Source organism: Stegostoma tigrinum, chromosome 5 (genome assembly GCF_030684315.1).
Source record: "Stegostoma tigrinum isolate sSteTig4 chromosome 5, sSteTig4.hap1, whole genome shotgun sequence".
Lineage (NCBI taxonomy): Eukaryota > Metazoa > Chordata > Chondrichthyes > Orectolobiformes > Stegostomatidae > Stegostoma > Stegostoma tigrinum.
The window spans coordinates 118,317,371-118,330,181 of record NC_081358.1 but is presented as its reverse complement, the minus strand read 5'-3'; the positions used below and the strand labels follow the sequence as shown (position 1 = coordinate 118,330,181).

The following is a 12,811-nucleotide window of genomic DNA, read 5'->3' as shown; positions in this document are numbered from 1 at the left end:
TCTTACTTGGCTTAAACTTAGACAAGAGCTTACTTGCTTTAAAATGAAGGTATGACAGGAGTTTGGTCCCATGTATTACACACGCTACAGTATGCGGGAAATCATAGCCATTCCTGGCAGTCTGAATGACTACATATGCAGGAAGACCCACCAATTTAAAATCAGTATGATCAATGGGTTTTGGAACTCGAGTGTCAGCTAGACACACAGCAGTGCATCCATGAGGCTAAGAGTTATGTGGATTGCACTTTAAGGTGTGGTCACCCTGCAGCTTAGGGCTGTGCAGTCAGGAAAGGAAGAGGTCCCCATTAGTCAGAACAATGGCAGCACACAAAGAGTCAGGACAGCCCTAGAGTGCAGCTTACTCGAGAACAGTTTCACTTTGTTGGAAAAATACAGTAGGAGACAGTTCCTCCGAGATGTACTGTCACAATCCAGCTGCACAAGGGGGAAAAGCAAGAGTGGGGCCAAGGAGGGACCAAAGTAGCAAACTATGGGCAGTGTCAGAGGACGTAGGTGAGGTTTTAAGAGTATTTTTGGAATGTCCTTACCAAAGAGAAGAATGATGTATTATGGAAGCCAGGGAAAACGACTAAGATATATTTGAACAAATTACAATTGAGGGAGGGGTGGTATTAGTGGACTTAAAGTTGGATAAGTCCCAGGCCGTATGAGATGGATCCCAGGCTGATGGAGGCAAGGAAGAAATTTACTAGGATTCGAGGGTCTAATTATCAATGGTCAGGAAACTATTGGAAACAAAACTGGGAACTGAATTAATCTCAATTTAGAAATGCAAGGATTAATCAAGGATATTCAGAATGGCTGTCAGTGGAAGTTCAGGTCTGACAGGTTTGAATAACTTTTGAGGAGGTGACTAGATATGTGAATGAGAGTAGCAAAGTAGAGATAGTCTAACCAGACTTCAGCAAAGCTTTTGGCAGGCTCTTGCACGGGAGACTGGTCAAGTAAATAAGAACCCATGGGATCCAAGTATGTTTGGCAAATTGGATCCAAAAATTAGCTGACTGACAGGAAACAAAGGGTAATGACTGATGGTTGTTGCTGTGAATGGAAGTCTGTTTCCAGTGGTGTGCCACACAGCTCCATGCCAAGTCCCTTGCCATTAGCAGCGTGTATTATAGTCTAGACATGAATCTAGGCCATTTGATCAACAAGTTCACAAATGACAAAAATTATGTAATACATAATGAAGATGAAAGCCTTAGATTACAGGACAATATAGAAGGGCTAGTCAGATGGAGAGAGGAAAGGTAAACAGAAATCTAAACAAGTGATGCATTTTCAGAGGATAAACAAGGCAACGAAATATACATTGTACACGAGGACCCTAGGAAGTACAGGATCAAGAGACATCTTTAGTGTGCATGTCCAGAAATCTTTAAAGACCACAGGACAGGTGGAGAATGCAGTTTAGGCAGCCGATGGGGTATTTGCCTTTATTAGTCAAGGCATTGTGTAGAAGACCAAGAAGATTATGATGGAACTGCCTATAATGTCAGTGAGGCCGCAGCTGGAGCACTGGGTACAGAATTTGGTCACCACACTGTAAAGGTGTGATTGTACTAGACTAGATCGTAAAAGAAATTCACCAGCACATTGCCTGTTTCAGCTATGAAGAGAGAGGGTTGATTTTCATAGAAATGAGAAGACGCTGCTGGGGGGAGGGGCGTGTTGATTGAGGTGCTCAAATAATAAAATCATAAATAGGTCAGACATTGAGAAACTTTTGGAGCAATCAATATCCAGGGGGTATAGATTTAGAGTAAAGTGATGAGCAGGAAGTGTACAGGGGGATTTATGAAAGACAACACCCAGAGGGTGGTGGGTATCTGGAACTCACCGTCTAAAAGGATGGCAGAGACAGGGACAATCACAACATTTCAGTTGTATTTTGATGAGCACTTGAAGTGATGCAGCATGAAAACCTATTTGCTAAGAGCTGGAAAATGCATCTAGATAAGACTGGGACACTTGCACAATGACTACCCTGGACATGACTGGCCAAAGGATCTTTTTCCATACGGTAATACTTCATGATTCTATGGCAACACTTCTCGAGATTAAATTTTATCTGCACCATGCTTGCCTTTCTGTAATTAGAATATATAGAAAGAAAAACAAGAGGAGGAAAGACTGATTGAGTGCATTTTATAAACAAATCCTTCAGAATATGCTGAAAAGCATTGCGACTACATCTCAGAAGTAAGGAAGTGCGCATGTGTTTCTTGTATGAGGCACAGCAATTTTCTATTTTTTAATGTATTATATGCACACCACCTACTGGCAGCAATACAACACCACAAGTATTTTATTTCATTGCCCTTCACACTCGCAGATCAAAAGCAGGGAACTATGATAGCGTACAACACTCCCTAAAGTTAAAGGTTAACACATCAGTTCAGCTAGTGTTCACTTATTTTGATGAAACAAACCCAATTATTGATGATAAATCATTGATTTCCTTTATAACAACGTACAGGGCAGCAAGGTTGCTCAGGGGTTAGCACTGCTGCCTCACAGCACCAAGGACCCGGACTCAATTCCACCCTCAGATGACTGCCTGTGTGCTGTCCGCAGATTCTCCCTGTATCTGCACCTCTAGATGCTCCACTTTCCTCCCACAGTCCAAACATCTGCAGTTTAGGTGGATTGGCCATGCTAAATTGCCCATAGTATCCAGGGACGTGCAGGCTAGGTCAATTAGCAATGGGATACGCAGGATTATGGACATTGGGTTGTGGGTCTGGGTGGGTTGCTCTTCGGACAGTTGGTTAGGACTTAATAAGCCAAATGGCCTGCTTCCACACTGTAAGGGTTCTATAAAAAGAGGCTTCAACACCGAGGAGCAACAATGTCATTGGATCCTTCTTCTTACTGATTATTTGTAGAGAAGAAATTGATATCAATATCAATATTAACCAGGATTCATTTAACAATATCGTTCAAAGAAACATTGAGATAACACAGTTTGGAGCTGGCTGAACACAGCAGGCCAAGCAGCATCAGAGGAGCACAAAAGCTGACGTTTCTGATGAAGGGTCTAGGCCCAAAAAAGGGGGAGGGGGAGAAGGGTTCTGAAATAAACAGGGAGGGGGGGGACACGGATCGAAGATGGATAGAGGAGAACGTAGGTGGAGAGGAGACAGACATGTTAAAGAGGCAGGGATGGAGCCGTTACAGGCGAGTGTAGGTGGGGAGGTAGGGAGAGGATAGGTCAATCCGGGGAGGATGGACAGATCATGGGGGCGGGATGAGGTTAGTAGGTAGGAGATGGGGGTGGGGCTTGAGGTGGGAGGAGGGGATAGGTGAGACGAAGAACAGGTTAGGGAGGCAGGGATGAGCTGGACTGGTTTTGCGATGCAGTCGGGGGAAGGGGAGATCTTGAAGCTTGTGAAATCCACATTGATACCATTGGGCTGCAGGGTTCCCAAGCAGAAAATGAGTTGCTGTTCCTGCAACCTTCGGGTGGCATCATTGTGGCACTGCAGGAGGCCCAGAATGGGCATGTCATCTAAGGAATGGGAGGGGGAGTTGAAATGGTTCGTGACTGGGAGGTGCAGTTGTTTATTGCGAACCGAGCAGAGGTGTTCTGCAAAGCGGTCCCTAAGCCTTCACTTGGTTTTCCCGAATGTAGAGGAAACACTTTTGTTTTTATAAACGGTTTTGTAATTGAAGTACCAAAATTTCAGAACACCTAAAAAAGCAGAAATTTTCTACAATGGAGAAGACGTAAGCCATGGTTTGTAGGCCCCACTCCAAATTCCACTCCTTCGTTACTAACTCTACCCATCTCCCTAGCAATGGTCTAAGACTAAACCAAACTGCTTACAACCTGGTGTCACACTGGCCCCAAGGTAAACCTCTGGCTACATTCTCACACAATCACTAACACTATCTATTTTCACTGCCTGTAACTTTTCCTGCTTCAGATCATCAATGCTGAAACCTTCACTTTGCCATTGCTAGATTTGACTATGCCAGTACATGCCTTGGTTGGTTTCATATTTCTCCCTCCTTATACTGGAGATCATTCAAAACTCCAGCATATATCCTAATTCATACGAAGACTCATTACCCCTTCAGCCCTGTGCTCACTGACCTATCAAGTAACATTTGATATTAAAAACTCTCATCTTTGTCCTTAAATCCTTCCATGGCCTCATTCATCCCCATCTCTAATCTCCTTCAGCCCAACAATTCTCCAAGCTATGCTCATGTAATGTGGCCTTCACATCATCTCTAATTTGAATACTTATCACTGGTGGCCATACTTTCAGGAACACTGGAAAACAGTGTTTAACACTGGAAAACCTTTCCCACACTTCTATTTCAGATTCCTGCTTGAAGACACTCAAAATCTCTCACCAGGTCACTTGGGCATCTGAGGGGCTGAACAGTCTACTCCTGCTTTCTATCTGATCAAATATCGCCCTTTGTGGCCAATGTCACAATTTGGTTTAAACCCCTCTGAAGCATCTTGGGATAATTCAGGATGTTAAAAAAACTGCTATTTAATACATGTTGCTACCATATGTTGGCAAGCAGAGAGGAGTCGTCAAGATGAGGACCCTGTGACAGGCAATTAGAGGTAGAGCCAGACTTGTTTGGAGCAGATTAGAACTGGCTCTTGCTGTGCTGCAGAGAGAGGACCAAGTGTTTGGTGAGTCATTAGGAAATGATTAGGGTCATTTCTATTTTTAATACAAGATGCATAAGTGTTAAAGTTAATGAAATATATAAAGCCAATATAAGTGAATAATTTCATGAATTAAAACTCAATGGCCAACGATAATGGGATGATATCCTTTATTATAAGGGGAATTAGACACTAAGGATTTCATTTTTCAGTTATGAAAGGCATTGAAGCAACAATGTGCAGTATTCTAGACACAGTTTTGTCTTATTTAAGGATGTTAAAGCATAGAAGAGATGTACTAAATTACTACTTGGTATGAGTGGGCTGATTTAAGACTGTTGTTTGGATAGGCTGGGCTGCTTTCCATTGGAGTTTAAAATAGGTGACATGGATGAAGCATATGAGATCTGGAACGGTCTTGTCAAGGTGGACATGGATGCTTCTCGAAGGTCAGTCTGCAATTAGGAGATACCATTTTGGAACAGAAATCTGAAGAGTCCTTTTTCTGGGGGTTGGAACACTGTCTCTAAAGGCCGTGAAGATGGGATTATTAAATATCGTTTAAGCAAAGATATACATTTTTGTTAAGTAATGGAATCAAAAAGTTACTGGGGATAGATGGCAATGATGAATTCAAAAAATAAATAGTCACAATCTTATTGAATGGCAGTGCAGGTTCGATAGAACCAAAAAGTCTACTTCTGGTCCCATTTCAAATCTATGTAGGAGAGGTGTTTTAAAGAGTACACTTACTTGTGGCCTCCCACTCAGATTTGCTTAACGTTCCCTGTAAAATAAAATTGATATTTTTGTAATGATTTATTTGAAAAGTTTTACAAAGCATCTTGATAAATCTTGAAAACCATTGTTCAACATTGTAATATTTATTTGCATATTTTCAAAGAATGCGTACATTATCTGATTCCCTCTCAATGCTTCAGGTCAGCCTGCAGCACAGTGTAAGGGAAATTTACCTAGACACTTTACTCCACCCCTCAGACTAGGTCATTTAAATTTGGTCTATCACCAGGGACAGGAGGATGAGGCAAGTATAGAGACCCAGGGGTTTCATTTGAAGAGCCTCAGTAGTTGCTCAACAGTTCAGGGGTTCATGGAAGCTGTGCAGACAAGCGTGGGACAGTGGCGCAGTGTGGGGGAATACTGAGCAAACTGACCATTTCACTAGGAGTCACTCTAAGTGGGGTGGGGTGGGGACCTGGTTTAGAGAAGGTTCCCGAGGATTATTCCTGGTTTGGAAGAGTGCAAAGGTTAAACAGGCTGGGACTCTGTTCATTGGAGTTTAGAAGAATGAATGAGAGATGATTTTATTGAAACATATGGAGTTCTTAAGGGGCTTAGCAGGGTCAATGATATGGTGAATGTTTCCTCAAGGTGGAGAGTCTAAGAACAGAAAGCATAGTCGCAGAATGAAAGACTGCCAATTTAAAGACTTTTCTTCTCTCAGGGGTTTAAGAGTCTTTAGAACTCCGTGCCACAGAGAGCTATGGGGGCAGAGTCCTTATGTACATTTAAATTTGATTAAATTATTCATCAGTAGGGGAATCAAGTCATGGGGAACAGGTAGGAAAGTGGGCATGAGGAATTTCAGATTAGTCATGATCCTATTAAGGGGCAAAGCAGTCAAGGGGTTGAGGGTCCTACTCCTGTTACTATTTCTTATGGTGTTATGTCCTTAGGGCTGCAGAAGAATTGTTGGAAAGAAGCTGAATGACGTCACAGAAAAACGAAAGTGGTCTTTCTGTCCTGCAGGAATGGATGGTCCAAGTGAGAACCAATTGGTAAGTACCGTAAGGTCAGGTAAATATTCACAACTTTTATTGCTTATACTTTGAGGAATTTTTATAGTTTATCGTTTCTAAGTTCTGTATTGTGTAATAACATCGAACAGGAAAGGCAGCCCTAGAGAAATTGATATTGTTATTTGATAATAAGCACCTTCCAAAAGGTTTAATTTAGGTTAATTTAATTTAATTTAGTTTAATTTTAGTTTAATTTAAAAAGGCATGGTAGGAGAGCTCAAAGCCATGGTATGTTCCTCCTGCTAAACCTGGGAAGCCAGGAATACTTCCAGTACCCAGGGCCAGTATGCGGTGTCTCCAGCTGCAGCTCCTGGACGTTGTGCAGTATCCGTGAAGCTGAGAGAATCGTGCATAACACAGAGAGGTGGTCACATTGCTGGCTAAGACTCCACAGGCAGAAAGGGAATGGGTGACACCAGGCAGAGTAAGAGGACTCAGCAGGCAATGCTAGAATCCCCTGTGGCCATTACCCAGCAAAGCTGATTTGGAGGCTGAGATGAATGGCCGCTCAGAAAAATTGCAACAGGCAAATTCATGGTATTATAGCTGGGTCTGCTGCAAGGGGGAGAAATAAAGGAGAAGTGAGGAAATTCAATAGTCATTGGGGATTCAAGTGGAAGGGAAACAAATAGGCATTTAAGTGGCCATAAATGAAACTCCAGGATGGTACGTTGCCTCCCTGGTGGGAAGATCAAGAATGTCTCAGAGCAGCTAAACAATATTCCAGAGGGGGAGGGTGCACAGCCAATGGTCATGGCACACACTCGTACCAACAGCAGATTTAAATAAAAAGGACAAGGTGCTAAAAGCAGAATATAGGGAGTTGGGAAGCAGGCTGAAAAGTAGGACTTCAAAAATATTGATCTCAGGATTACTACCAGTGCAACAAGTTATTCAGAGTAGAACAGCAGGATCTCTCAGATGAAGACGGTTAAAAAGATGGTGTGAGAGGAAGGCTTTCAAATTCCTGGGGAATTGGGGACAGTTCTGGAAGAGGTGAAACTAATACAAACTGGACAGGTTACACCTGACTGCCCTGGAGGGAGTACTTGCAAGAGTGGCTGGGAGGGTTTAAACTAAATTGGCAGGGGTCTGAAAATCTATGCAAGGAGTCAGAGCAAGGGAAATCAGGTCAATATCAAAAGACACAGGGAAATAAGTGAAGTGACAGGCAGAGGAATCAAAGACCAGAATCAAACAGTCCAAAGTTAAAAAGTGGGAATGGGGCAAGGAACATGAAAGAGACAAGTCTCAAGCCGTTGTGCCTGAACAAATGAAGTATTCGAAATAAGGTGGATGAATTAATCAAATAAATAGATGTAAACTGATATGATACAGTTGGGATTACAAAGACATGGCTGTAGGGTGACCAGGGATGGGAGCTGAACATCCAGGGGTATTCAGTATTTAGGGCGGACAGATTAAAAAAAGGAATAAAGGAAAAAGGTGGTGCAGTTACGTGACTGTTAAAGAGGATATAAACACAGTATAGAGGACAGGTATTAGCTCAGAAAAATGCAGAACGTGTGTGGGTAGAATCCAGAAACACTTAGGAGCAAAAATCATTCGTTGTTGTATTATAAACCACCAAATTGTAAACGGTGATGTTGGGAAACGGGAAATCAGAGATGCATGCAATTGAGAAACATTTGTAATATTGGATAACTTCAGTTTGCAGATAGGGTGGGTGAATCAAAATTATTCACAATACAGTATAAAAGGAATTTCAAGAGTATATGCAGGGTGGTTTTCTGGACCAACACATTGACAGGCCAACCGAAGAACAGGCCCTACTAGACTGGGTATTACCAATTATTCCTTCATTGTTGCATAATGTAGTGTGAGAGATCCCATGGGGATGATAGAATTCTTCATCAAATGGAGAGTGAGGCAGTTGATTCTGAGACTAGGGTCCTGAATCTTAAAGGCAAACTACAATGGTTTGAGGCGAGCTGGCTGTGATGAATTAAGAACTATTACTGAAAGGAATGGCAGTGGATAGACAGTGGCAAACATTCAAAGAGCAAATGGGTGAACTTTAAAAAAAGTTTATTCCTGTCTGGTGCAAAGAGAACAAATGGAAACACAGATAGTATTAGATGCCCAAAACAAAAGCATACAAATTGGCAAGAAAAACAAACCTGAGGATTGGGAACTGTTTAGAAATCCAAAAATGAGCACCAAGGGGGATCGATTAAGAAGGGAAAAAAAATACAGTATGAGAGTAAGCTTGTGAGGAACACAAGAACTAACTGTAGAAGGTTCCACAGGTATTCGGAGAGAAGAGATTAGCAAAAACTAATGTAGGTCTTTACAGTCATAAACAGGAGAATTTATAATTGCAATCACAGAAGTGGCTGACAAAATAAATTCTTACTTTGAATATCTTCATAAAAGAGGACATGTATAATCAGAAATGATGGGGCACACAGAGTTTGGTGAGAGACGGAGAAATTAAAGCATATCTGTAGGAGTAGAAAAGTAGTGTTGGAGAAATTAATGATACAGAAGGCTGATAAATCCCCAGTGCCTGATAATCTACATCGCAGAGTACTTAAGTGGCCCTAGGAATAGTGAATCAGTTGGTCATCTTCCAAGATTCTTCAAAATCTGCAACAGTTCCTACAAATTGGAGGGTAGCTAATGTGATCCACCTATTTAAAAATGGAGTTAGAGAGAAAACAGGAAAATACAGACCAAATCTGACATCAATAGTGCAAAAATAAGGAGAGTAGGAAAAATAGGTCATTTTCTAAGTGGCAGGCAGTGACTAGTGGGGTACCACAGGGTTGGAACTAGGACTCCACCTATCATATGTTATTGACTTAGATGAGGCAGCTGCAATATCTCAAGATTTGCAGATAACACAAAGCTGGGTGGAAGTGTCAGCTGTAAGGAGGATGCAGACAGATTTCGCCGTGTAATTTGACTACTCTGAGCGAGCGGGCAAATACATGGTCAGTGCAGTGTAATGTGGATAAATGTGAGGTTATCCACATTAGTAACATAAATAGAAAGGCAAATTATTTTGAATGGCTGCAAATTGAGAGAGGGGAACGTTCAAGACCTCGGTGCCCTCGTGCACTAGTCGCTGAAAGTCAGCGTGTCGGTGCAGGAGGTAAGGAAGGCAAACAGTATGTTGGCCCTCCTAGGAAGAGGATTTATGCACAGGAGCAAGGATATATTGCTGCAATTATTAAGGACACTGACGAGGCCACACCTGAAATTTCGAGAGAGTTTTGGTATTTTTAAATCGAGGACAGATGTTCTTGCAGTGAGTGAGTGCATTGAAAATTCACCAAAGTCTAACAGGAGGTGGCAGCAGTGGTGGTTGTGGGGTCTAGATCTCAGGTCATGGTTTAAGGGTAAGGGGCAAATTATTTTAGGACATAAATGAAGAGAAATTTCTTCACCCAGAATGGTGAGCCTGTGGAATTCTCACTCCAGATTGCCGAAATCTTTCACCCATTTAGAAACTAGTCTATGCCACAGTGCACAACACTTTCTCCACAGTGTATTCCATCTACCACTTCTTTGCCCATTCTCCTAGCCTGTCCAAGGTCCTTCTGCAGCCTTCCCAACTCCTCAACATCACCTCTCCCTCCACCTATATTTATCTCATCTACAAACTTATGTTAGTTGTTAAAATATTTGTTTAGCTTCAAGATACATTAAGTAGATAATCAAATAAAATAAAAGGAACTAGTCAAACCTACAAATGGGGGTCTTGCTTGTGGATTCTTCAGGTATTCTTCTGCATGCTCATAATCCTGCTGGTTAAATGTTGGAGTACCTTTATTTTCTGCACTAGGGTATTGCTGCAAAATAGAAGCAAAACATAGTATTAAGTAATATAACAAAACAGTTTTAAAGCATTATCCATTTTGTAAGCCATTTTTTCTTTAAAAAAAACACATTCAGAAAACTAGTCTCAAAACAGGTTAACAACATGATTTTTCACTTCTCAGTACAAATGTTGTAGGAAATCTGTCTACCGTAACAGAATTTTTTTTTTCGATTGCACTTTGTGTAATAAAGGTGTGTATTGTCATTTAATTATTTTAATTTAAAATAGAGACAAAAATAGACTTATAGTTTTAATTTTGTGAAGGCGACATTTTAACAGTTGGAACAGTGAAACAATTATGTAACTTTTAAGAGAGCGTGAGATTTAAGTTAAATGCCTAAGATACTCAAGAGGTTAATAAATTAACTCCTTACAAAGTTGAACTTTTTCAACATACAGAGAAAACAGACCAGGGGCTACCTGTACTTTGAATTCAGTTCAAAGGACAGTTTCATAGAAGCAAAGGGCAGGTTAGTATGTGAAGTTTCTGAGATATGAGAGCTAGAAACAAGTCTCTAAGTCATCAAAACTGGAAAGAATGAGTTAATTAAGAAAGTACACAATTAAGAAAGGAGTTGCTCTTCACTGGGATGAATATATGTAAAGAATATTACTGAGAAAAAAAGGCTGAAACCTTGTTTTCTTCAAGATCTTTCAAAGCTAATATCTATATGTATGTGTGTATATATAAAACTCGTGTGATACGTTTGTTGTTTTGTTTGGTAAAAAAGGCAGCCTAGCATGATTATGTTCTATAATTAGCCACCCCAAGGTAACAAAATGCAATAAACAAAATTATGATCTGTGAAGCAAGGTTTCACTTTGGGATCTGATTTGTGCATTATGAGCAGTGAGGATCATAAGAGTAGGATGTGGGCATCATTAGCTAAGCCACAATTTCTGTTCCTAACTGTCCTGGAGAAAGCTGTAGTGAGACACTTTTTTGAACCACTGCATTCCATTTGGTGTAGGTACACCCATAACATTTTTAGGGAGGGAGGTTCCAGGATTTCACCCAAGTGTGAAAGAAAGGCAATATAATTCCAAGTCAGGATGGTGTGAAACTTGGAGGGTGGTATTCCTATGCATCTGCAGCATCATCCTTCTATATAGTAAAAGGTCTCTGGCTTGGAAGAAGCTTTCATAAGTTGTTGCAGTATATCTTGAACATACAGCAGCCACTGAATGCCACTGGTGAGGGGAGTGAATAGTTAAGCTAGTAGATGGGGTGATAATCAAGTGGACTGTGCAAACAACCTTACCTCTGGCATTATAATGGAGAACGGTCATTGCTAGAATGACTAAAGATGGTTAGGCCTCTGACACTGTCCTGAGGAACTTCGGCAGTGATGACCTGGGCTGAAATAATATGTCTCCAACCATCTCCCTTTGTTGAAAGCAGTGGAGAGTTCCCACGAAACTACTTCTAAGTCTAGCCCATTTTCCAAAGGCTGCAGAACACCAGTCTTAGTGAAACACTGCCATGAGCAGTCACTCTCACTGGACTGCTGGAATTTAGCCCTTATGCTCATGGCTTGACCAAGGCCATGCCGAGGTGTGTAGCTGAATGATCGTTGTGAAATCCAAACTGAGCAGAGTACTGATAAGATGCATCACCTGATCATACTTAATAACCCCTTTCATCACTTTACTGACAATCGGTGTAATTAAGATATGGATTTGTCCAACTTTATAATGATGGGGAATACCTGGGCAATTTTCCATTTTGCTGGATAGATTCTATAATTGTAACTGTGCTGTATCAGCTGCACTAAGAGATCACGGATATCTCCGCAGCACCAATCGTCAATATTACAACAGGGCGTTACCAACACCAAGGCCTTTCATGTATCCAATGCATTTGGTCATACATTGTTTCTACGCAGTGCAAATCAAATCAGCTGAAGACTGACATCCAGGGACCCAACAGGGAGGCCAAGTCACCTCATCCACTTGGCATTTCTGGCCTATAGTGATTGCAAGTACCTCAGTTCTTGTTTTTTGCACCGATGTATTAGACTTTCTCATCATGAGGATAGGGATATTCATCATGCTTCCTCCTCTTGAAGGTTGCTTTTCAAGGTGAAATTAGGTAGATTATTGATAGATAAGAGAGAGAGTCAAGGAATATCTGGAGACATAGGAAGATGAAGTTGAGACCAGAGCCAGATCAGGAATGATCAGACTGACTGGCAGAACGGGGTCAAAAAGGTCCACTTGGTCCCAAGTTCCATTTCCTCATGTTCCACCAGTTAGTTGTTTGATTTTCCACAGTTGACAACTGGAAGTTTCAGATCTTTGATACAGAGTCACAGGATAATGCAGCATGGAAACAATAGGCCCTTTGGCACAAACTGCTGTATGCTGACCATGCTGCCCATTCAGCTAGTTCTAATTGCTCACATTTGGTCCATATCCCACTAAACCTTTCTCAACCCCGTACCTTTCCAAATGTTTTTTAAATGATGCTATTGTACCCATCTC

At 41.4% G+C, this 12,811-nt stretch overlaps 1 protein-coding gene across 1 annotated transcript in view; it reads right to left on the bottom strand.

Annotated features, from left to right (window-relative positions):
- The window catches only part of rnmt (RNA (guanine-7-) methyltransferase), a 34,408-nt gene that overhangs the window by 3,029 nt on the left and 18,568 nt on the right, over positions 1 to 12,811 (bottom strand). Inside the window, exons 8-9 of the mRNA XM_048530004.2 lie at positions 10,197 to 10,298; positions 5,414 to 5,447 (exon numbers count right to left, since the gene is read on the bottom strand). Of these exons, the coding sequence (XP_048385961.1) occupies positions 5,414 to 5,447; positions 10,197 to 10,298 (136 nt within the window). The remainder of the gene's footprint in view (positions 1 to 5,413; positions 5,448 to 10,196; positions 10,299 to 12,811) is intronic.